Below are 25,791 nucleotides of genomic sequence, written 5' to 3'. Positions count from 1 at the left end.
AATCCACGATATACAGGAAAAAAACTGTACTGTCGCCGTTTTCGTCTTAAGCAACCATAGCCAGTATTTATCCCTAGCTTGTCTTCCTCTTTACTTGATGCTGTATTCTTATGATAGGGAAGGTTATTAATCGTCATTGCATGTTAAGGCGCCGGCAATGTATAATATCATATTTCATGATCATGAACATGAATACACCAGAATCCATCTGAAAATGATATAATAAGTACCTGAAGGCAGTGGAACATGAAAGTAAAAACCTGTATCATTCATACCGTGCTTATTTGTATGCTCATTTTGTCGTAACTTTCTTGGTTGATTTCTAAACTTTTCTCCAAAGTTATCTGTCCTGTGCACAAAATGTCACTTTATTTTGCTTTTTATCTACGAATCCACAAAGCAAGATTTTTAAGCTTCTTTTCTCCCTATTGAAGCATGGAGACCAAACTTTACGGGGCGACTAACTGCCCTCTGAGACTTATCCAGAAGAGTGGGGGTGACCTGTTGTATTTGGCTGAAAACGAGAGCCACAGCTACCAGATACTTGAAAATACATACCATGCTTCACATATCTTTACATCAGATGAGGATGACAAAGGAATTAGAGAAGCTGCCCTAAGGTTCAACAAGGGTGTCTTTAATCATCAGTAAATGCTGAACCCGCTAGGGTACATTTTGTTCTTAACAAATGACAAGGGCTGCCGGCGATCAACGATGTCTTCCGTCATTGTAAGACCGTAAAGGTGCGCTCTCACTGCGTCAAGCTTGCGTCACTGTGGGGTTCATTCACTGAATCACTGTTTGGTTATTTTCTCCGAATTATTCTAATTCAGAAATTTAGATATTGCGTGATTCATAAAAGTATGACTTAGCAGACGAAAAAATACACAATACAATTCGATCTTTATCTCTGAAATTCGTAGTATCTTTCGAACCCCGCAGTGCCGCAAGCGTGATGCAAGTGCAGTGAGAGGGTCCCTTAACCCTATTCAGACGGGGGTGGGTGGGGGGGGGTGGCTTTTGAGGCCCGCGCCAACTTCGAGGTCCTATAAAGCCAGAACGCCTTACGCTAAAGCCACCAAATTTGGTGAGTTTTCCTAAAATATTGTTGGCAACAATTTTACGAAGTTTGACAAATTTTCCATTTTTTCGTGTTGCCATGGCAACCGTTTGCTGACAGGCAGTTTTGCCAAAAATCACTATTTTTGGTTCTAACAATGTATTTTTCACATTTATTTGCTATATTACTGCTATTTTGTTACATAAATAAAATCTTATATTATTTAGCATATCTTTCATAATTATATATGCATAAATTATGCTAATTTGATGACGTCATCAGCCCAAAATCCAAGATGGCGGACCGCATGGCCAGATCAAGAATAACAAGCTAATTATCCCTTAAAATTTGTAACTACCTGGTATTTTTTCATCAAAAACCATCTAAATGAATGAATTTAGTCTATTTCCATTGCCCTTTGTGATTATTTGTTGCAAAAAAAGTAGTTTTAAAAATTCAAGGTGGTGGATATAATATGGCGGAGCCTAAATCGTATCTTAGATGTGCATTACGTCATTTTATGACGTCATTATGACATCATTGATGATGCTATTGGCAATACAGGTCTTAATAAACATTATTATTCTGTTATCTGCACTTGTTGTTACATTTTTGTAGTATAACTCGAAGTTTTCTGAGAATACCCTTTTTTCATGGGTCCGGCCAATACAATCAAATTGATGACGTCATAGTTACGTCATTTTACGTTAACGTAACGTCAAACGTCAACTACTCGCCAGATATTATGTCGATATTATGTCCTGAAAATTTAGTGGCCCTACAACACGTCGTTCAAGAGTTATAGGACTTAGAAGTGGAGCGCCTCAAAAGCCCCCCTCCGGTCCAGGGATGACCAAAAAAGCCAGGTCTGAATAGGGTTAAGACGGCGAATACAACACAGAAATATATCAATTTATTGTCGATACGTTTTTTTTTAAATTTTATTTTTCCGAACGACTGTATCCACATATACGGCAAATATTAACACTCGCTCAGTTCATGAGGTCTTTCTTGAAGAATGAGCTGCCGGCACATCATAAAAATTGAATCAACAAAGGCGGCAACAAGACGGCGAATACAGCACAAAACTTCTCTGACTGATTGCCTATACGTTTTATTACGCTTAACGACTGTATTCATATTGCAGCAAAGATTAACAGGCACTCAGATGATGAGGACGTTCTCGCAACCTAGAGGTGCCCTAGTACCTTTAAATTTCACGATCGAAGCGATGAAACAAATTATTTCACCTACCCCGACGGAGTGCGTGTCTATGCATTCCAGCAATGACCTGGCCATAGCTATTACAGTAAACATTACATGGGCTTCCTTACATTAGGTTTTCCTTCACAGTTCAAAAATTAACACTCACTCAGTTCATAAGGTTCCTCTTGACGAATGGTATGAGCTGCCGGAATATCATAAGAAATTGAATCAACAAAGGCGGCGGCAAGACGGCGAATACAGCACTAAACTTCTCTGACTGATCGCCTATACGTTTTATTACGCTTAACGACTGTATTCATACATACAGGAAAGATTAACAGGCACTCAGTTGATGAGGTCCTTTGCACGACCTAGAGGTGGCCTAGTACCTTTAAATTTTACGATCGAAGCGATGATGCAATTATTTCCCCCTATCCCGATGAGGTGCGTGTCTCCACATTCCTGCAATGACCTAATCATAACTGTTACTCTAAATGGTACATTACCATGAATAGGCTTCCATACATTAGGGCTTCCTTCACAGTTCAAAAATTCATTTAGAAAATCATTCTTCATTCGCTTGATTTTTGCACGCTTCTTGCGCATGTGAAGAAGAAAGGCGTTTCATATTCCACGAAAAGACTAGCTGTACCAAAGTAACGATTTACATTTTAATTTACGGGTATGTTGTATCCAGAGCATTTAGGCGGTCCCAGATACATTTCATGAACGTAATTAACTTAAGCCTTGTTGCTCTGATTACGGTCGCTTTCGTGCTCTTGTTGACAACAAGTGATGTCTACCTCATAAATGCAATTTTCCTGATGCGTGCATGGCTTAACTGATTATTTGCACTCAACCAAGCAACTGCTGACGAAGATTAACCTACCAACTAATAATGAAGCTAAAGGGAGCTCTCTAATCTTGGCCACCATTTATCTCAAGGCAAATGGATTGGCTACAGTTAATGCATGGTTATGAATTTTTGTCAGTCTGCGTTTCTACTGCATTTCTAGTAGTGAACTTATCATTTTTTTTAGTCTAATAGTTCACAGGAACACTAATCTACAGGTGTGTTTCGAATTATTGACTATGAAGTAGAGTATCATTAACTCTTTTATTGATTTGATTTAATTTGATTTGATTTGATTTATTCGGCTGTATACTGAGAAATACAGTCAGAGCTACCCAACAAGTCGGAAGCATGCATCACGGGCTAGCCCTGGAAACAATATGACATACAATAACAGCGTAGTACTACGTTTATTGAACCATGAGTTTTTTTTTTAGGTAGGTTAAACAGACAACGCAAGATACGGATACGATCTGTGTTTACTAGGCTAGGCTAGCAGTCGTACTAACTGTGATGCTTATGAAATCAGATTTGAATTTGATGAATCAAACAATGACTTAGATGTGGGATAACATAAGCTAGCACAAACTGGCACTGTATGTACTTACATCATACAGCGTATAGAAAATGCCACATGTACACTTAACACATATCAGTACTAGATAGTAATAATAATAATATAGTATTTATCTATTTACCGTTACATGCATATCCCTATCTTGTTCCTACTATCTACTTGCCTATTAGCCTACGGGCATGAACTTGCAAATAAACCTTCAGTTATAAATAAATTAACCACAGCCAAGCGGCATTAGCATAACATTCAGGTTTGCAAATTTCATTTTACATAAAAGAATCCTTCATTTGTCATTTTGCCTTTTTCACGAGGAGATTTATTCATCTTTTTGATGACGAGATCATCTCCATTTTCTGAATGATGAGTACGCCAATCGTGCGCGATATGAACAGGTGCACCGACGCGACGTCACACTCAACCGTAGCGATGATTCCAACGAGAGTCATACACCCCAACGGTACGGTGCTGTTCACAGGATCGGTGTGGGCTGAATGGTGATATGCCGGTTAGTACACTAGATTTTCACGTCTTGGGGGATTTAATGTGAGTACTGTCTGACCTTTTCTTATATATTGGCCATATTCGTCTTTTAACGCAATCATATCTTTGCCTTATGTTCGATAATTGCTAATATGTACAGTATTTGTTATTTCTGGATGTAACCAGCGTATTGGTTGAACGAATATAAGACTATAGCCTGCTTCCGAATATAATATACCTATTGCCAGAAGAATGATCGGAAAAATAAATTAAATTTATTTCATAAGGTTTTAAGTAATAAGTGTTCGGACTTTCTGAACAAAGCGGTCTGGGATACGAATATAATGATATAGTTATAACGCACGGATATTCATTGCCAAGTAATTAAAGAAAATACATTTACTACTTTTGCTTCATAAGATTCAGAACATGTAACATGGATTGGATTCAGGACTGAACGAAGCATTACGAGATGTCCTGTAGTCTTAAGGCCCCCTTTCCACTAGACGGCGATCACGCTACGCTCTCACTGATAACTTAAATAGGATATGTGTAACCGACTGAGAAGACAACAAAACGCGCAAAGTGTAAAAAAGAAATAATCTTATTTCTACAGAAAGCTGAGTGATCTGTCAAATTTGAGGTCGCAGAGAGCGCGGCGAGAGCGTCGTCCTAGTGGAAAGGGGGTATCATTGACATGCTCCACCCTATACCTATTTCATCTCCGGTAGGACTGCGGCAAATATGCCATCTACATGTCGATATTCTTCCTGATGTGCTGCAGTGGTCATTTCCCTTTGGGCTTAGAAACTTCTTCCCCCATTTGGTTGTCATTTTTGTTGGCAAAGTGACAACGCCACACTTGCCAGGTGACGCGCATCTCAACCACAACGTGTCATAACAGTCTCCGAAAGATCTTTCAGCGTTGGTTGTTTGTATATTCCTACAGCTTGTATAAAACGAGTTTAACTTTAGAGTTAGCTTTCAGACTAGCCATATTGAATACATGTTCTACACTTCTTGTTTACCCATCCCCTGCTGTCATGTAAACTGCAATTAGCCCTCGGGTAAAAATTTGCAATAGACTTTTATTGTTACTTCTATTTGTTTGCCCTTAGTACATATGCATTAACGTTTCTGCAAACGGCATGAGACCCTACTGTTCATATACTGCGTTACGTAATTTCGTTCCAAATACATATGGTGCTAAAACGATTGAAAGGTTGCATGGAAGTTATTGGGATTCTAAGCTACTAGAACAAATCAATAGACTCATCTAATTGTACACGGTGTACCATTTTGATATCATGCTGGATACTTTGTATGATTTATTATGCATTGCAAAAATGTTCAATATCAACTGTAGACCTATAAATCCTTTGTGATGATGGTAGGCATATTTCTGCTATGAAGATAAATTTTCGTGAGCCTACCTTCTAGCTTTAATAAATCTTGATCCAAAAAGTCTATTACAAGATTGCCTTGTCAGAGAAAACAGACTATGTCTCTACGATATTCGATCGAGCTCTAGGGAAGGTCTGTCAAAATGCTTATCATAGATTCACAGGCTTTTCAGTTGACCTGGTTGTAGAAAATATTGATTTTTGTAACAAGAATTTATATCCGACATAAAGAAAAGCATTTTGTTTTCATTTTTTATTGCGATTTGTACACCTAGGTCACGGGACATAGAGATAAGGTTCGGAAAACTACAATGGCGTTTAATCGAGGTAAATATAACTCAGAAAGAAAAGAAATACGAAAGTATACAAGTTGGGCTTTTCGTCTTCCTCTGCTTCCATGAAAGAAGTAAAACCCAACATGTTTAGAAATAGCAAACACCAGTATTAGAATTGTCTCTTTTTACAATAACATTTATCACTATCCATTGTCACATGTATTTTCCGTAAGTTTCTACCATGTACTTGTAATTAGCCTCAATTTGCAAATTGACTTTCCATCTAGTATACATAGAAGTACAAAAGGTCATGATTCTGTCAAAAGAAGATTACCACTGACATTACCTTTGGCATCGGAAGTTAATTACTTGGTTTCAAGGTGGATCAATATGAATTGCTGGGCTGCTCGTGGCAGCTGGTGTAGTGAAATCCCCCACGCTGTCTCAGGGGTGATTATATGTGAAATAAGTTAATTCACTCTAGTTCCTGTGATACGTCGATGAAGATTAGACACCCACATCTACATCTACATCTACGCTATACTGGGCAATGCCCCTCGCGGGACTTTGTGCGCAGGGGAGTGAGGATGCCCTAGCAAACCGGTAATGGTGAGACAAAATAGTGAAGTGGAGAACGAATCCATTCAACAAACAAAAATAACAGTGTAATAAGATACTTAAATGCAGTTACTGAAGCAACTGAAAAACACCGCATGTTGTTTGAAACGTCTATTTCCAAAATCTGATTCCTGTGAATTTGATTTTAGACGTACATATACTCTTCTTCATTTTCAAGAACGTCTGTAAAACTTTCAACTACAAACATCAGTAGAAGGTTGTTACTGTGTACATACGGACACTATTCTATTTACATTTGCCCGGCCACTTCGCCTTTCTTCGCCATTATTCGCCTAATTAGTTTCATTACTTAACACTCGCGGTTAAGCAGAAGATCTATCCAAAGCTACGTATAATAAGGATGGATAGAGAGAGAGAGAGAGGGAAAGAGAGGTTCATTCGTGCAAGACCCAGTGATGATGATAAGTATCTCTCTTGTACAGGCAATTATACTGCAGCGCTGTGCATCTGCGAATAATCCTTCATCATAATCATTGCTGACCCAGTACAGAGAAATGAAATATTGGCTTCCGTAGCATCAACATTGATTGAAACTAAGTATCGTCTGAATTATTATTTTGTCACAGATGGGGATTTTATTCAGCCTTATACACGTTTAACTGGTGTTCACTGATTAAGGCCCTTAAAATTAATTGATGCACAAAAAAACTAAAAGAAAGATATACTTTATAGGACCAGAAAAATTAGGCAATAAGTACCGACAATAAGTAGAAAATGAAAGTTGTTAAAAAAGGACGAGAAGGCGCTCATAGAAGCTTATTGTAAATCACTTGTTACTGTGGTGACCTTCGTTGACGTGTAGTATCTCACGCAATGCTGTTTTTGCGTGAAGGCACTCACTCGTCCTCTTGCACGTAGTGCATAAAGCCAACTAAATCTATTATAAAGGGTTCGTCATCGGTCTTTTGCATGAAGTCATATATAGCAATAAAGGCAGGATATAAACCTTAATCACAGTTGGATTCCTGAAAGGTGTCTACTCCTTTTTTCCTTTCCTTTTACTATTCTATATCTTTCCGCCGACCTTTTTCGTAAACACAAGATTATAATCGGAAAAGAGCATAGTAAAAATCGCAGGTTGATTCCTGGTCAAATGTTGTTCTTGTTTTCTTCTTACTGTTCTTTAAAATCTTTTCCACAAGCTTACATTTGCTCATCATGTAGTTACAGACAATGATACACGGCCCCGGAGTGATATCTAATATCCGCTTTCAGTGATGATACTGTCTCAGAGGGACGTCTGTTTTCTTTCGATTAAATTTTTACTCTTTCATTAGCATGTTCATCTTCAACGTTGATTTACTGGGATGGTTTTACCCTAATAAGAACTGTAATCAGGAAGTCACAGAGGTAAAAGTAAATCCCCCGGCAATGTTTAATCTGTTTTGTTTTGTTTTTGCCCCGGTTCTCTTTATCTTTTCTATCGTCGTGCTGGGCTTTGTTCCGGCACGTTGATTATGATTCCAGTGGAGGATGAACAGGGCTCAAAATACCACCTGCACAAGCAGGTTAGTGCAGGTATGATTGGAGCTGTGCATGTATTTCCGTTGTCTACCTGTACCTTACCTACACTGGTCCATGTACTGGATTTTATACATAAATATCCTATGATGTAGGTGTGTATGGATTGTTATTAGCTGCATTGACTGTTACCACCTATAAAGTATGAAAGGAAAAATGACAATTATGGTCTCTGGACAATTTTAATATGATGCATACTTTCTAAATTCAGAGTAGTAAAATTTGTCTGGTGCAGGTAATTTTCAATGTTGCTTTCACCTGTGAAGGTATGCTGAATAAAGGATTTCGAGTCCTATTGAATTTTGTTTTGCCCCGGTTCTTACCATCTTTTCTATCGTCGTGTGAGGCTTTGTTCCGGCACGTTGATTATGATTCCAGTGGAGGATGAATAACCTCTCACGGTGAGGATTACTATTGGCTCATTGCACTGTCGGTCCGCGGGGAGATCAATTACGGACTGCCGCTAGGAGACTGCCAGAACCTGCCTGGTGCGCCAGGAATGCGTGGTGAAATGCAGGATTTATCAAGGTTGGGCTCTCTATCTTTGCTATTTCATCTTATTGATAGTTGGCCACTCAGATTTAGACACGTATTATAAGTATACTTAGTCTTTCTCTCGGCTTGGCTTCGGGAACGAACATTATCTTTAGTATACTTAGTGAACAGCCAGTCAGCCAGTACAGTGCACAAAGAATACGTGGTGAAATGCAAGGATTTATCAAGGTTTGGCTCTCTATCTTTGCTGTTTAATCTTATTGTTAATGTTGGCCATTCAGATTATAAGGATACATGGTGAACAGCCATTAACTACCTGATACCCCAACAATACGTGGTGAAAGGCAATGATTGGTCGAGGTTAGGCCCTATATCTTTTCTTTCTTGCGATGTTACTGATAGTTGATATTGGCCATTCAGATTTAGACATGGATTATAAGGATACTTAGTGAATAGCCAGTAATTGCAATGTGCCCCCAAATACGTGCCGATATGCAAGGATTGCTTAAGGTTAGGCTGTATATTTTTTAATATTTTGTTGATATAGTTAATGTTAACGATTCCTACTCAGACATGAGTATACGTGTTGAAATGCTTGAGGTTTGGCTCTATATCTTTGCTTTTTTGGTCATCGTATTGATGGTTGATATTGGCCATTTGGATTCAGACGAAAATTCTAAGTTGACGTGGTGAAATGCTAAGATTGCTTGAGGTTTGGTTCTACATATTTGCTATTTTATTATCCTACTGATAGTTGATATTGGTCATCTGGATTCAGTCATTATATTGTATGTAGTTAAATGTAAGGATTGCTTGAGCTTTGGCTCTATATCTTTACTATTTTGTTACCTTACTGATACTTAATATTAACAATTCCCATGCAATCATGAATTCTAAGTCTAGGTAAGTCTGAGACATGAATCGTGTCGTAAGCTCAGTTTGTCTGTGAAGGCTAAGGATTTTTTTCAGTCCAGTATGAACAAACATGAACAATTTTGAGGCGCGGACGCTACACTACATGTATTTGATATTTTCATTGCATCGTGAGTGAATAGTGCTACTATGATGTCCTTAGATCCTCACAAAACCAATTGTGTATCGATCGGCAACAGCGTTTCTCTGGAGCTTTTGGTTTTGCACTGCTACGCCCCATGATGCCTTTCTTTTTAGTTCTAATAAGATTAGTTTCGGGTCTTTTTACTAGATGGTTTCTCTGTTCGCGTCTAGCACTTCAGATTAATCATTGTTATTCAGAGGCTTTCCCCTCTCCATATTACATAAAGATGAAAGGGAAATGCAAGTGTACTTCTGCAATGCATAGATTACTAACAGTGCATTACAGGGGCCATTGCTCATTCATCTCATAACTAAGAACTCGGTTCGGTCCGAAATGGTTTCGTCATTAAACTTCGATCGACAGCTGGGAAACCCATATGAAATAAAAGTGAGATTATAACGCGGTTATTCGCCATATGATAAGGTTATACTTTCCTTAAGAATGGTGTAATTGTCCGGGTATTAATAGGAAAGGAAAGCAGATGTCATTTCATTCATATTGTAGCTCTTAATGTGATTGTGTCCTATCTTCATTGGTATTTCTTATCTGTCATTTCTTCAATCCATCAGCGATGATTTCTGGGATAAAATGAGTACTGTATACCTACTGTATACCTACAGCAGTTTTAACGTGCAGGCCTGTGAATTTAATGACACTCTGCCACTAGAGAAGTGGCAACAGAAAAATATTAGAAAGTGCTTAGTAAATACCTAGGATGTACTAGCGCTATGACGTTGTGCCTTTTAAAATTTCATACTACGCAAAAAGGGGGATTTTACCATGTAAGTTAATGCCAGGCGAGCCTATTAATTGATGCGCAAAACAAAAAGCACCGTAACACTGCAAAATCATATCTACATCTACATTGTCATTTGTGTATAGTGTGAAGCGACATATGACTTCGGGAAGAACTAAGTAATGTCGATGAAGGTTAGACATCCAGGTAATATGATATTCCAAAAGGCAGTTACTCAAGCAACTTGATATGGTCTTCAGCTATCTTGACTTTGTCGTATTTTGTTTCCTATAGGACACTCTAAATTTTCTTCAGCTCTTTAGCACTTATAGTAAGGGTATAAATTTCTCCCAGATCACTTCAGTGTCACTGACGGTAGATAGATGATGCTATCTGGAAAGTTTCCAAAATGATATCAAGTTGCTTGAGTAACTGTTTTTGGCAGAGCTAAGTAATGTTTAAATTCAGGAGTCCCGAAGTGCAGGTCGCTGGAGTCACTGGGCACTCCGCCACTAGTGGATGCGGCATAGAAAAGATCATCGAGAAAGCGCTGTTGGAAATGTTTTAACGGATTGAACTCAAGTGCTTCTATTATGCCCCTCTGGACCTGCCCGATAAGTGTCATGTAGGTCTGGTAAATGGTCTTAGAAAGCAAAGAGGATCAAAGAGCGAAGTTAGCATGCATAACGGCATCTTAGTTTACATTGCCATCGGTGCATTTTAGTGTAAAGTTTCTAGATTTAAGGAAGAAGCTATTAGTAAGTAATGCTTAAATTTAGGAGTTCCTAATGGCAGGTCAGAAGAGTCGACTGGCACCGCGCAACTAGCTAGCTATAGTGGGGGTGGCATAGAAAAGATCGCCGAGAAAGCGCTGCTGGAAATGTTTTAACGGATCGACCTCAAGTGCTTCTATTATGCCCCTCTGGACCTGCCCGATAAGTGTCATGTAGGTCCAGTAATGGTCCTAGAAAGCAAAGAGGATCAAAGAGCGAAGTTAGCATGAATAACGGCATCTTAGTTTACATTGCCATTTGTGCATTTTAGTGTAAAGCGTCATAATTTCAGGAAGAAGTTAAGTAATTAACGGACTGACCTCAAGCACTTCTATTATGCCCCTCTGGAGGTACAGAATAAGTGTCATGTAGGTCTGGTAGTGGTCTTAGAAAGCAAAGAGGATTGAAGAGCGCTGTTGCCAGGCAAAGCGGCATCTTCGTTTACATTGCATTTGGTACATTTTGGTGTAAAGCCTCTAGATTTAAGGAAGAAGCTATTAGTAAGTAATGCTTAAATTTAGGAGTTCCTAATGGCAGGTCAGAGGAGTCGACTGGTACCGCGCAACTAGCTAGCTATAGTGGGGGTGGCATAGAAAAGATCGCCGAGACAGCGCTGTTGGAAATGTTTTAAAGGATTGACCTCAAGTACTTCTATTATGCCCCCCTGGACCTGCCAGATAAGTGTCATGTAGGTCTGGTAATGGTCTTAGAAAGCAAAGAAGATTAAAGAGCAAAGTTACAAGGTAAAACATCTTCTTAGTTTACATTGCCATTGGTGCATCATAGTGTAAAGCGTCATAATTTCAGAAAGATCAGGAGTTCCAAAGTACAAGTCAGTGGAGTAGTCTGTTGGCACTCGTCCACTAGTAGAGGCGGAATAGAAAAGACCCCGAGAAAGCGCTGTTGGAAATGTTTTAACGGATTGACTTTAAGACATTCGGGTATGCCCCTCTGGACCTTCCCGATAAGAGTCATACAGGTCTGGTAATGGTCTTAGAAGGCGCAAAATTATTACATTGCCATTGGTGAATATAAAAGTATCGCGATGCGACTACGACAACATTTCTTATCTGTCATTATTCCAACTAATTCGTCACCGGCCATTTCGGGTAGGAAATGTGTAATGTACAAATTCAGCAATCGTTTAATCCAGGTCAATGGATTGAAGTTGGCATAAAATGGGCATTAGGAAAGTTCTGTTTAAAGATGGTACAAGCGTCGCATACGTAATGAACACAGGCCCAAAAGCGCCATTACCAGAAATTACGATTCCACTGGTACATGTCAGGCTGTCGTGGTAGCGTCCCGGTAAGTATTTCTTATATATGCCACGTCTTCAATCAGTCACAAACGATCTTGGGGAGAATTGCGTGATGTATAAATTCAACAGCCTTTAAGTGCAGGTCAGAGGAGTTAAGTGTCCCTCTGCAAGACGTAGGGACGGCGTGGGAAAAACGGAAAAGCGTGGTTGAAAATTGCATATTAGATAGCGACGCCAACTTTTTCCGGTATGCGCCGGTATATATGCACACTACACTAAATTAGTGTTATATGCCTGTCAATCTGGTAATGTTTGTAAAATGCTACCCAGCAAAGTACACCGTCCCCAGGTAAAACTTCATCAATATCTCCATTAACTGTAGGTATTTTTTCGCCATACCAGTGCATTGCGGGATCGTTAAGGCAAGTAATCATTTACGTCAATGAATGAGTGTCTGTCACTGACAAAAGGCTTTGGATGGTGTCTAAAACGTCTGATAGTTTCCAAATCCAAATATCCAGTTGCCTAAGTACCTGCTAGTTGGCGTAAGTAGCTGTTCTTTACTACTTGTTCAATCCATCTTCATCACTTACAGAGAGAAAACGAGTAACTTATACCTGCAGCGGTTATTACTTGCCTTTCAGTGGACGTAAATGACACTCTGCCAGTTGTGACACAGCAGAGAACAAAGAATCTCAGGGAAAGCTGTGTAGACATGATTGAGAATGACTAGCGTTACGACCTCTTGTGCCGTCTTGGAGTTTCAACACCGCACGAAAACGGGATTTAACGATGATGGCTTTAGACAACATACGTACTTAGGCAATAGAAGAACACCATTACGCATAGCCTTTGGTTGGTTATTTTTTCAGCATACTGTGACGACTTGTCAGTGTTAATATCTTATCTACTTATGCTATTTCTCCCATCCATGGGAAGTTCCCATGATTTTGTGGAGGAAGAGTGTACTGAATACATGTAAGGCCACAGCAAGTAAATTTTATGGATGACATCAGCGCGCGCATTAATTTTCGCCTGATTTCAGAAAAAAAAACAAGAATTTTTTCTTCTGTACGGATTGTCAATATGACGGTAAAGTATCGAAATGAGCAAATATATTGTGTTGTAGACTAATAATTGTGCTTGTAGAAGTGACACTTGCGAGGTACCCAGGACTGTAGTTGTAGAAATGAAACTTATTGGATAGTTGTGAAAGTGACATCAATATGGAAGCTATGAGTGTGGTTACCAACTTTGTTGGTGATACCAGTCTACCACACTAATGTCATTTGGACCACACCAGTACATGTTTTAAATAGAGGAATGAATGCCTTGTTGGCTCTGATACCATGTTTTGTCCCTTTAATTCTTTTTACAAAAGTCATCACAATTTTATGGTGCCTATTTTTGAAAATGTAGCCATCTTGTTTTTTTTCACCCATCTTGTTTTTTTTTGCCCTATCACACTATTTTTGCAGTCTGCAGAGGATGTCATTCATACAATTTACTTGCTGTGACCTAAGCAGTCTGTAAGTACAGGCCAGTGGAGCTCGCTTAAAGGGGCGGCATTAGAAAGAGCATTGGGGAAGAAATGTTTTATCATTACTTCAACAATGCTTGGTAAAAGCATGGTTAAAACATGGTTACCAAAGATTGCCCCTAATTAATATTTCTAGTAAATCTGCTAGAGTTCTTGCACTGTACGAAAGGTGGAATTAAATAATAGCGTTAAGTAACTGGAATGTCAGCTGGTAATGGTCATTTAGAGCAAAATGTACCATTAGCAGACAGAGGAACTTCGTTTACTTTTATAGGTGTTGTTAACCATTCGGAACCGGTTTCAACAACGTCACGCAGTCAGGGTTGGGAGCATTGGGAAATCACTAGTGGAAAAATATTTATGGGGGATTGACGCTCATCTACTTCAAATCTGTGTCTCCTATTGCAACTAGTAGGTGTTCGAGAGTGATTTAATGTCATCACATGGGCTACATGTAGATGGGGGACTGCAATCACTAAGTCCCAGCGGATCCGAATTGTCGGTTACACAATATTGGAAATTGTCCCTGCAGGGTACGTGATGCCATAGACGTACGACCGTATCGCAAACCCGCCACTGCAAATCAGCACTTGCAATGTCGTTGGGCAATTTCGTAGCCATTAGAAGAGTGCTGGCTAACGATAATTATTGCTGAATCGTTAAGGCCTTCTGTAAAAATGTACAAAAGTCATCATTTGCCTGTCACATGTACATAAGCCCTTGGAACTGTATATGAAAAACGCTGTACTGGAGTATGTTATAGTGATGACACAGGTAGCTCGTACTCAAATTTCAAACTTTTAACATTAAGTAGAAGCAGTCACATTTAAAATGTAAGAAAATATTCGGACACAGTTCTTCCTTTGCATTTAGAAGAATGCTGAATAGTCACAGGTTTAAGTTTCTGGTGATAAATCTTTCAGTTCCTCGAGACCTGTACCTAGTAATTCACACTATAGAAATTTCCTGGAAATATCTTAGTTACCGCACGGATATGGACAGATTTTACCAGTACATGTACCACGGGTAATGGTTGGAGCATGAAAGCGGCCATATATCAGACGTACCTGATAGTTAGCACCCCTGGTAAACCCATTATCCAGGCTTAATGTGGCCATTTAACATGTCTTACCTTGCGCCCTCATCAGGATGACCTAATTCCAGAAGAATGGTGCATTTAGGTACTGTAAATGCATTTAAGTTCACGGGGATTTCATTTTGGGGTAGCGGGAAAAGGGACTTTTCGCGGTGGAGTTAAGTTCGCGGTAACACCATAGACTGCAGTCTAATACCATAATAGAAAAATGTTTGCTGTGGTTTTAAATTCGCGCTAAAGCTACCGCGAAAAATGCGAACATTAATCCACCACGAACATTTCTGCATTTACAGTATTTCATCTGTCCTTTATATTGTATCTGTATGCCTGCCCAAGACTCAATAAAGATGATTATGAACATCTTGTGCCGGTCCAAGGCAAAGGCTTGGACGGAAAATATTCAAGAGGATGTAGTGTTGCTTATGCAAGAGGTGTTACGGGGGGTTCAAACAGTGTATGCTGTCCAGAGAAGACAGTGTTTCAAACAGACGTCAACTTGGATCTACCTAGATATGTCACAAGGATAAAAACCACTTGGTGCTGATTTTCCGCTTCGGCTGCTCAAGGTGCTTATAATGTATTTCATTGACATTCTGACTGAAAAATACATTAACACTATAGGATAATAAAATGCCCCTGGGTCCTGACCGACCATGGTCCCGACTTCCATGATTGAACAGCAAAATCGCCAGATGATGTAACTAATCTAAACCTCACCTCACAGGGATGGCAGGGGGATATAGTCATTAATCTTGTTATCCTCTCATTGTGACAAGACATTAGGTCGGATATCTCCGGACGCCCCCGCATGCTAGCAAAAGTGCACGGAGATTACACTGGCCGTAGAATGCGCCTCACGTTGCCGTTGACAACGGGTTAGGCCTACGTCACATTTCCAAACCGGGGCCAGGCCGGGCAGCTTTCAGGAACGAAGAGTATATATAAAAGACACCAAACTACACAAAACTAAAGTAGAATAGTCGTAGGTATTATTTGTGTATATATTTACGTATACATTTCTATCTTATATTTCTTCAAACAGCCAGGCCGGACCTGGATTTGAAAATGTGACGTTAACCTTACCTAGCTGATAGGGAAAGTAGCTTTAAAAAACAACAAGCTCTGCCACTCTGGACCTAAAAATCTATCAGTCAATTGAAAGACATTCCGCGCTACCTTTGCCCTTGTCCTTAAGTGATCTCCTGACTTACAGGAAGATAAGACGCAACGGTACTTTGTACGAAGTTTAGACCAGGCAATCAATATAGACGTGCCCTTGGGCCTGATCCCAGTGATCTCTAATCGCCGTTTGATTTCCGGGAGAAAACGAGATCAATTCATCTGAGCGAGAATCTGCAGGGTAGATGGGGCAATAAGCCGGCATCGAAAGTTGTCCCTGACCCCAAGTAACGTCTGATTTCCTCGTCATTGGTTTCGGAAAGTCTTTAGGTGCTTATGTAGGAAACTTGGTCTGTGATGTTAGTCTTACCCAGCTAATAGCGAACGGAACTTCCAGAAAACAATAAGCAAAGGCGATCTGCCACCTTGGATCTATATTGGTCGATTGATAGCTATTGGGATTTAGCTTTGCCCTTGACCTTAGATACCTTCTTGACTTCCTAGAAAACAAGATATGGAGTTATGTTTGTAGTTTAGACCAGGTAAATAATACATACAGTGAGACATGCCCCTGACCCTGGTCCCTGTGATCTCTGATTGCCGTATGATTTCCGGGAAAAAACGAGATCAATTCTTCTGAGCGAGAGTTTGTGTAGGTGGGGCAATAAGTCAGCAAAGAAACTTGCCCTTGACCCAAAGTCTGTAGCTGCTCAGGTATGAAATTACGTATGTGATTACCTTTCCACCATGTTAGTTCAGGCACGTCCGATGTGTTCAGATGCTTGTCCATTGATTCCATAAACATCAAACCTTGAGCCCTGACCGTGAGATTGAATGTTGATTGATTATCTCTTTATTCAAGTTTTCATGAACTTTTGACATTACACTTAATTCTTCGGTAGTCCGTAAAATGATCATAGTTTATAAATATTGATTTTGTTTCCCATATCATAATCATTATCTAAAACATTTTCTTCAACTGCATTTAGCTGATGAATGCATAAGACAATTATGTATTGTGACTGTTTAATAAACTGCAGAAAAGGATGTAATCACATAACATGTGGTTGGTGTAACAAAATCAATGATTCAATCTAAATACCGCCACTCTTTATCCATTTTACCGTCAAACCTTTCATTGTTCAGTACCTGTTTCATCTAAGCCATTTATCTATTTAAATAGATATTGGGTCAGGCGTTTCTTTCGACTTCCATCTGTTTTCAGTACTCTCCAAGCAGAGGTTAGGCTCCGGCTGTTTTTTTTTAACGTTTTTTAGTCGTTTTTATCGGGCTTTCTATTTTTTTTTTATATATCTTGCTGTGTCAAAACCTAATCTTGCTGTGTTTGGCTGGCGTACTTCAAGAAAAATGACAAAATAGAAAGCCCGATAAAAACGACTACGAAAAAACGTTAAAAAAACAGCCGGAGCCTAACCTCTGCTTGGAGAGTATGTTTTCAGGTCTTTTTTGCACTTTAGCTTGCTAGAAGACTTGAATAATGACGTTATTGCAAGATAATGCCCGATAGCTAATTGCAAAATAAGACAGTGATATATATAACTTGTGCATGTCATTTGTTTTAAATCTCTGTCTATTTAAATTATCTGAGGTGTTTGACTTCTTTTTCGTAAATAATAGGAGGTAGATTTTTAACATGTTCGTATAAATGGGTTGCAATAAGATTGTTTTTCGTGGTCGTTATTATTATGTAAATTTATAGGACTAATCATGTACCAACTAATAATGGTGCACTGACTTTACCATTATGTACTAGTATTTAATAGACTACTACATGAACTGTATTTTGAAGATAATTGAAAATTGATTTTCGCTGATCAAGAACGACATCTTGCATTTCAGGTATTGACTCGGACGTGAGCATCAGAGTTAATGCGGTATCGCTGCGTCTAAGTCGGTTCGATAGACGGACGTTATTGCATTCGAGCAAGAGATCCATCTAAACATAAAATAACCTGGAGCTGAAATGACGGATCATCTGAATATGAAGACCTAGTTACAGGTCCGAAGCACACGACTTGTGGCATCTATCATAAATCATACATCATGTATGCCAAGAACCAAATTAAACAAAATATCGAGCGTGGGCATCTTCTGGATATGAAAATGTGATATACATTCTGGAGTAACAGCATTGAAAAAGGATCCACCAAACATGTGCAAGTAGTCTAATCATTTATAAGTGTGCTAAGGCGACCTGGCATTCGCCCAGTTGAACGTGATCAAGATTTTACAGTACAGACAAAAATACAGAAAAGCCTTCATTACTGATTTGAATCTTGAGCACGAGCCTAGGCACGAGACGGCAGACCGTAGTTGGAAAAAAAATCGAGGTCAACTGTATGAGCAAGGAGCAATCTGCGACAAAGACAATATTCATGGTTGACATTTTAAAAGCTTACCGTTCAAAGCGGTAAAATCATATATAAAAAGGTACCAAACATTTGACATTCACAAATATTGGACTTAAAGGTTCAGTAGTTAATCATAAAGAAAAGGCGAGCGACGAATGACAAAGACCTCTTGTGTGTAGGAGATGCATATGTCAAACAAAGAGCAACTTGAATACTGCATTTGAAGTGATGGCGCTTAATACTACCTTCGACAGTTGGCCAGCGATGGATAGTACCAACACAACCACCCCAACACCTAACTGTACACTATGTAACGGGACCCTTCCAACTTTTGACCCGTTCGAAAACCTCAGTCTTCTGCCTTTCTACATTTTCTTCTCTCTGATAGCGTTGGCAGGGCTAGTTGGTAACCTACTGATCATCATCGTCATCTTATCCCAACACAAGTCTAAGAGCGCTGCCTATATCTTCATACTAAATCTCGCTATGGCGGACTTTCTGATGTTAACCATGGTACCATTCCGTGTTACCACTTACATCATCAACCATGCCTGGATATTTGGACACGCCATGTGCCAGGTGTACTTCCTAGTTGTTGGTATGAACATGTTCAACGTGGTGTTTATCCTAATGGCTATGAGTGTGGATCGGTACTTCTCCGTCTCCCAGCCGTTTAGATCGCTGGATTGGAAGACAAGAAGGAAAGCGAAGTTTCTCTGCTTTTTTCTGTGGATATTCGCAGCTGTCAACGACGCCCCCTACGTTATATTCGCAGAACTGCAACAACCATCACCAGGGTGGGACGTTTGCGGTTACGCGTTCCCGGGGCTCGGGGATGACGCGGACTTTTGGAACCGCGTGTCTGAAATTTACGTCACGATTATATCCTTCATCATCCCCCTGCCGGTCATCGCTGTGACGCACGTCTGCATCATCTGGCACATGCGCACTAACCAGCCACAGGGCAAGATCTCGCGACGGCAGTGCGAGAACGGGAATCGGCGAGAACTGGACAAGACCACGAAGATGGTGACGGCTGTGGTGGCAGTGTTTCTCATCTGTTGGTTACCGAAGAACATCGTGTACTTGGCCTACAGGTTGTTTTACTGTTATTAACTATTTAATATGTTTGTTTTGCATATTAATCTGTCAGCCAACTCAAGGCGTAACACATTAGTTCGTGAAGGTGGAATCTCAAAGCTTAAGACATGACCAAAAAGTTTGATCCACTCAGACAGGGAAAGCATATCGGTGGGTTCTCTTACATGTTCCTCAAATACCTTGATTCCAGGTTTGTAATCCCGTCCAAGATGATGTCTCAACAGAATTTTGTATGATTGTACTGAATTTCACCTGGACGTATGAAAAAAATGGTACCTGGTACAGATTAGACTCGGAACTTGCTGATGATTAAAACACAAAACCTTTAAAGTTATAGATGATAACTGATAAGTCACACAACACTACAACAATACTAACTTCTTACCATGTTAGGTTCGGCCTGTTCGATGTCCCGGATGAGGTGACCATCGCGGTGGAGCTGCTGCTGATCGCCAACAGTGCCATCAACCCCTACCTGTACACAATCTTCGGGGAGCAGTTCAGGGACAGTCTTAGGGACATGTGCTGTGGGAAAAGGTACGGCTGAAAAATAAATAAAGGTTTCTAAAGGTGCTATCTCACTGCACTTGGGGCACCGGTGCGGCACTGTGGGGTTTAGAGATGACTCAACAATGCCTGTTTCGTGTATTTTGTTTGTTTTGTTGTCCTTCTTTTACATATTAGGCAATATCTAAATTATTTTAAAAAATCGGCGAAAATAACAAAACATTTTATATGATATGAGCGAAGATGATCTGTGCCACTTCATTTTTGCACTACCATTTTCCATTAGTAACCATGTCTAAATCCCATCCCTTACCTCTACTTCTTATACAGGAAACAGATGGTACGTTCTACGCCCCCTGCTGCCCGGGAAGACAACATACATGTAGTAGAGTTAACTTCACATGTGTAATCAAGTTTTATACATTATACATCTATATTGGAAAACGGTTCATTCTTGATAAGGAGATCATCGTATCATTAGCGCTACTTGGTTGCAAAGTGGATAATACGAAGAGTGGAAAACTATCTCTTTTGTCAGTTTGAATGTACGTACATGATAGATTTTTCATTCCACCCTTGCTCCTCGGAAGACAACATAACGGAGTTATTATCACATGTGTAATCGAGTTTAAACACCCTGCATCTATATTGGATAATGGTTACTTCTGGTTGAGAAGATCATCCTGTTATTAGCGGTATTTGATTGCAAAGGGGACAATATAAAGAGTGTAAACCTAGCACTTTTGCCAGTTTCAATGTACGTAGAAGATAAAGTTTTTACTCCACTCCTGCTGCTTGGGAAGACAACATAATGGAATTATCATCACATGAGAATCTACATCTATATTGGAAAACGGGTCATTCTTGCATGCTGAGAAGATCGCCCTATCAATTATGCTTCTTAATTGCAAAGGGAATAATATGAGTGTAAATCGAGTGATTTTGCCTATTTGAGTGTACATAATAGAGTTATCATGAGCTGCAGCGCAGTACCGATGTTTGAGACTCGTATGGTCACCAGTTTGAGGTCGTTACTTTAGAATTGCCAAGGAGATTAGTTTACCATTACCGTGCGCTACTTGATTGCAAATAGGATAACATATCGCGCTCATCTCTGTAAACTAGTTCTGTACCAATTTAGAGATGCGCTAAGGAGATTACGTTGTCCTGAATGAAAAGAGGATCGTCGAGATGTGAAAAGATAGAATGCAGGGATAAGCTATGGCTTACATGTAAGTAGTCTGCCTTACTGCAAGAGGTCATTGACCGTCGGACGACCTAAACTGTCAATTTATATTTTTAACGAGAAAATCACTAAGAAAATTGGTTTAGATGGTAATGATTTTGTGTTCAATCATGATATCGAAAATCAATTGATATTTTTGAGAGCTGCTTAGAATGTTCCAATAGCCTATTTTCAATGAAAAATTTTGATGTTTAATTTTTGCCCTTTCACATTATTTAGGACACGAAATCCCTAGATCATTTAGAGGGTGATAGATTTAACGTCAATCACTCTGTATAAATGTATCTAACCAGAATAGCTATCACATCAAAATATATACCGGTACCACAGACATTCTACTATTAAAAAATCACAATGTAAATTTGCCCGCTTGGAGGGTACCGATATGTGGAATTTGGGGTCCTGGCCCGGACTACTAGCTTATTTAGTGAATTTCACGGGTGTAGTTTTGAATATTTTGTCGTGATTCAACGCATGCCTTTACTTCATGGATCAATCACTCTTAAGTACATAAATCATGAGTCATCAAGTCCAATTCGGTCGCTTATCGCCAGCGTACAGTAGAAAATGAGACTTAGGAGGTAGTTATCGACAGCAAGTTTAGTCTGAACTGACTTTTTGTAAAATAAATGGCAGATGTTCGTATCATTTAAATCAGGATTGAACAATGTGAATGGGATGATTTCAGGGAGCATCAAAGTTGAAGTTTATGGTACTCGTGCATCTATAAAAGATGCTTATGGGTAGTGTCCTACTCCATAATCCGTAGCCCTTGGGCCACACATTTGTGCAAGCCTTTACAGCAGGGGGCTAGTCCGCTGGTAGTGGTGTGTGTTTACCATAATCTACTTCGTTAGTGCTGAGTGCTAAGCAAAAGAAAAACAACCAAAAAAACAAACAAACAAAAAACAGCATGTACCGTTTTTAAAGTCTTGGTATGACTTGGCCGGGAATCGAACTCACGACCTACCGAATGCAAGGCGAACACTCGTTCATTGCACCGTTCAGATGATTTAGTATGTGTAGATAAAATGATTTAGTATTTAGCTTCTGTTTCTGACATAAGCCGATGGTCTTAAAGCAGGTTAATTGACTTTAGTCGCTCCACAGACTAGTAAATGATGTATGGTGAGCTCATTTCGCATACCACTGATGACTGTCATTGATTTTTCTTGATTGCTTTGTTCACTTAGGCCAGTAATAGATAAGGTTTAATACACACGCGTCCAGATGGGTGTTATGGGACCATGTTCCTCAAATGTGATCGTTGCCCAGTGACTATCCGTATTGCTAAAGTCGACATATCAGTTTGTAAGGTTTTCTCCTGTGACATTTTTAGCTCGATTAAAATGAACACCAAACAGCTTGTGTCCTGAGGTCCTTTCTTTGAGAAAGAAGTCGGGCGCCGAGGTAGTAAGTATTGATCCAAAGCCGTGGCTCGATAAAAGGACATTTCGAAAGGAAAGTGATCTTGATCCAATTTTAGCTCACTTTAGAGCCAGTCTTTTGCGGGTCGAGACAAAGAGGAGAGACACTATGTACATGAATACAACATTTACAGATTTATTGTACCGGAAAAATTCCCATAGCTCTATTCAACAAGCACAATGAACAGTGGACAACGGCTTAACGTCAACGTCAAGTCCTAATACCCCTGTCACGATCGGACGACGATTTTGCGGCAATCACCCGAGCCTCGCTAATGATAATAACTTTATTGCACAACAATTGTACAAGGTGCAAAGTATGGCTTATAAGTGACAGGGACGGATTTCAGGTCAAAAATACCCGCAACCTTCTGACGATCTTTAATATGGCCGATCTTCCATCGATATGCCAGAAGATCGAAGGTAATGTGACAGGGGTATTAGGACTACAATGGCGTGCATGTCGGCTGAGCGAAACAGCCGGAATCGAACGAATGGCTTCTAGTTCCAGAGACAGCGCCGTGAACCACTGGACAACGTACGCGCGCTTCACTCGATAGATGAAGAAATCAGATTTAATCTCGTCTATCAGCAAAAAACATGTAACAATGTTTTCAGGCAGCGATTATATGTCTTTCTGTTATTTTTGAGCACTTTTATTATTACCACAGAGCTATTTAAGATGTGAATACTATATGAGACGGCAATAATGTCAATATGAACCTGAAGCATGGATCAAAATATTACTTCAGCAGAATTTGTTCTTTACAGACTTTTCCTGGAAGTATTATCCGATCAAAGAAGCTCACCCGACTAAATCAAGAATCGATGACCCGTTGATGAATGGACCGTTACAAAAGAGGCTGAAAGAGAGCGGTTGAAGAAAGGCTAAATATCCGTATGATTTATCACTTGAGGAGACTTAAGCCGGTGATCCCGGTCATTGAACTACCTCCCCCTACCAACAATAGATTTTTTTTCTGTCCTTTCACATCTTATTCTTTGACTTTTGATTTATTTTGGCATTCTATGGCATTAGTTATCTGTTTTCTGTTTTCTTTTTATTCAATCTATGGAATATTTGTGCTCATTTTACAGCTGCTTTGCACAATTTATTGTGTGGTCGAAAACCTTTTTTTTGGGAAACGGTCGAAAATTGGTGCGAGCGTGGATGTCATCCATATAATCAAATCAACATGACCTAAAGTAAGATAAGAGTCAAATCCCGGCCATTGAACTCCTGTAAAGTGAGATAATAGTCAAACCCCGGTCATTGAACTCCTGTAAAGTAAAATAATAGTGAAATCCCCGGTAATTGAACTCCAGCAAAGTAAGATAAGAGTCAAATCCCGGTCATTGAACCCCTGTTAAGTAAGATAAGAGTCAAATCCCGGTTATTGAACTCCTGTAAAGTAAGATAAGAGTCAAATCCCGGTTATTGAACTCCTGTAAAGTAAGATTAGAGTCAAATCCCGGCCATTGAACTCCTGTAACGTAAGATAAGAGTCAAATCCCGGGCATTGAACTTTTGTAAAGTAAGATAAGAGTCAAATCTTTGTCATTGAACCTCTGTAAAATAAGATAATTGTCAAAGCCCGGGCATCGAACTCCTGTAAAGTGAGATAAGAGTCAAATCCCGGCCATTGAACTCCTGTTAAGATAAGAGTCAAATCCTGGTCATTGAACTCCTGTAAAGTAAGATAAGAGTCAAATCCCGGTCATTGAACCCCTGTTAAGTAAGATAAGAATCCAATCCCGGCCCTTGAACTCCTGTTAAGTAAGATAAGAGTCAAATCTCGGTCATTGAACTCCTGAAAAGCCAAATAAGAGTGTGCCTTTAAAGGGATTGACTGTAACTACGCGGGGTCAAACCAAGTTGGCGTCGTGTGTGGCGTAACTGGTAGAGCGTTCGGCTCGGAATCTATAGGTCCCGACTTCAATACCCGCCATACCCCCGACGTTGTGCCCTTGGGAAAGGCACTTTCGTACTTCATTCAGGTGTAAAATGGGTATCTGACTTCGGTAGCAGCTTTAAAAGAAAAGACTACATTTACCTTTTGCCTGTACCATGTATTTGGAACTGTTAATACATGTTACTAACTTAGTGCTGCGCCACATTATATTCGTTTGTAAACAAAAAAAAAACAAAAAAAAAAAAACGATGGTGATGTCAACTTGAGCGTGTGTAAAAAGTTTTTCTTTCTAATCTCTGAACTACCATATAGCATTACTTCACAGGCCTTACTACTTGACTAGATGTTTCGCTTGTTTTAAAACTTTGCGTTTGCTAAAACAGCGTTAAAGAGAACAATTTATACAAAAAACATAGAACGGGCGAGGAAGGGCCTATGTGTACGGCATAAGCGACTATTTAAGTAGACTGATATGATCTAGAAGACCATTTATCTTCAGGAATGTTTGCAGACAGTAAACAAAAAACGATGCGGTGCAAATAAGGTACCTCCTAACACATTCAAAGGCTTTAGTACTACCTTTCGGATTTCTCTCAAACTGCAGGACAATGTGTACGTCTGCTGGTATAACACATTGATTTTATTATAAGGATGACAGCCTCTGGGAACTAAAAAATTGACGTGAGCATGCGAATAAACGTTGCCATCATGATAAAATCCAAGTGGTTAGGAAGGTAGAACAAGTGATAGACAGTATGTCATACTTTGTTTTTGTTATCCATATCTTTTTCTTTGAGCTTGGAATTGACGCTGTCATGCTTTGACATTAGTTTGTGTATATGTGTACACATTTAACTATAGCTATACCCCATAGATTTATAATGTTTCAACCATGTACCCTGCATATTTGTTATGTTTGGCTGAGTTAGCCTGAACCACGCCACCTCCCTCATCATCTAAATGAAGGGCTGTCAGAAAGCCGACTCGAAGTAACAAAATTCAAACAAACAAAATACACTACGTTGCGCACCGAAATAAATCTCAAGCAGAATCCCCCCCGGGGGCTTAAAACATTAAAATAAACTTGCGAAAATACCTCCACCCTAACAAATACCTAAAACCCCAACTTTTTCC

General features: G+C 39.6%; 2 protein-coding genes across 2 annotated transcripts in view; one reads left to right on the top strand and one right to left on the bottom strand.

The window, feature by feature from the left end:
* Positions 1 to 20,077, bottom strand: part of LOC118404317 — a 45,070-nt gene extending 24,993 nt beyond the window's left edge. Inside the window, exon 1 of the mRNA XM_035803385.1 lies at positions 19,950 to 20,077. The gene's annotated coding sequence lies outside the window, so the exon portion shown is untranslated. The remainder of the gene's footprint in view (positions 1 to 19,949) is intronic.
* On the top strand, positions 17,826 to 20,669 carry LOC118404726 (somatostatin receptor type 5-like). The gene is made up of 3 exons (XM_035803997.1): positions 17,826 to 19,560; positions 19,958 to 20,101; positions 20,402 to 20,669. Exons 1-3 carry the CDS (start codon positions 18,692 to 18,694, stop codon positions 20,478 to 20,480), a joined length of 1,092 nt encoding a protein of 363 aa, XP_035659890.1. The 5' UTR covers positions 17,826 to 18,691; the 3' UTR covers positions 20,481 to 20,669.
* The last annotated feature ends 5,122 nt before the right edge of the window (positions 20,670 to 25,791 follow it).

This window comes from Branchiostoma floridae, chromosome 17 (genome assembly GCF_000003815.2).
Source record: "Branchiostoma floridae strain S238N-H82 chromosome 17, Bfl_VNyyK, whole genome shotgun sequence".
NCBI classification, from domain to species: domain Eukaryota; kingdom Metazoa; phylum Chordata; class Leptocardii; order Amphioxiformes; family Branchiostomatidae; genus Branchiostoma; species Branchiostoma floridae.
Note: the sequence above shows the minus strand (reverse complement) of the source record. Positions and strands in the feature narration are given on the sequence as shown.

Excerpts from the sequence above, each read along its gene's own strand:
- LOC118404726 (XM_035803997.1), top strand. The coding sequence starts at position 18,692 with ATGGCGCTTAATACTACCTTCGACAGTTGGCCAGCGATGGATAGTACC. Across the intron at positions 19,561-19,957 it reads ATCGTGTACTTGGCCTACAG|GTTCGGCCTGTTCGATGTCC; the intron begins GTTGTTTTACTG and ends TTACCATGTTAG. Across the intron at positions 20,102-20,401 it reads GACATGTGCTGTGGGAAAAG|GAAACAGATGGTACGTTCTA; the intron begins GTACGGCTGAAA and ends CTTCTTATACAG.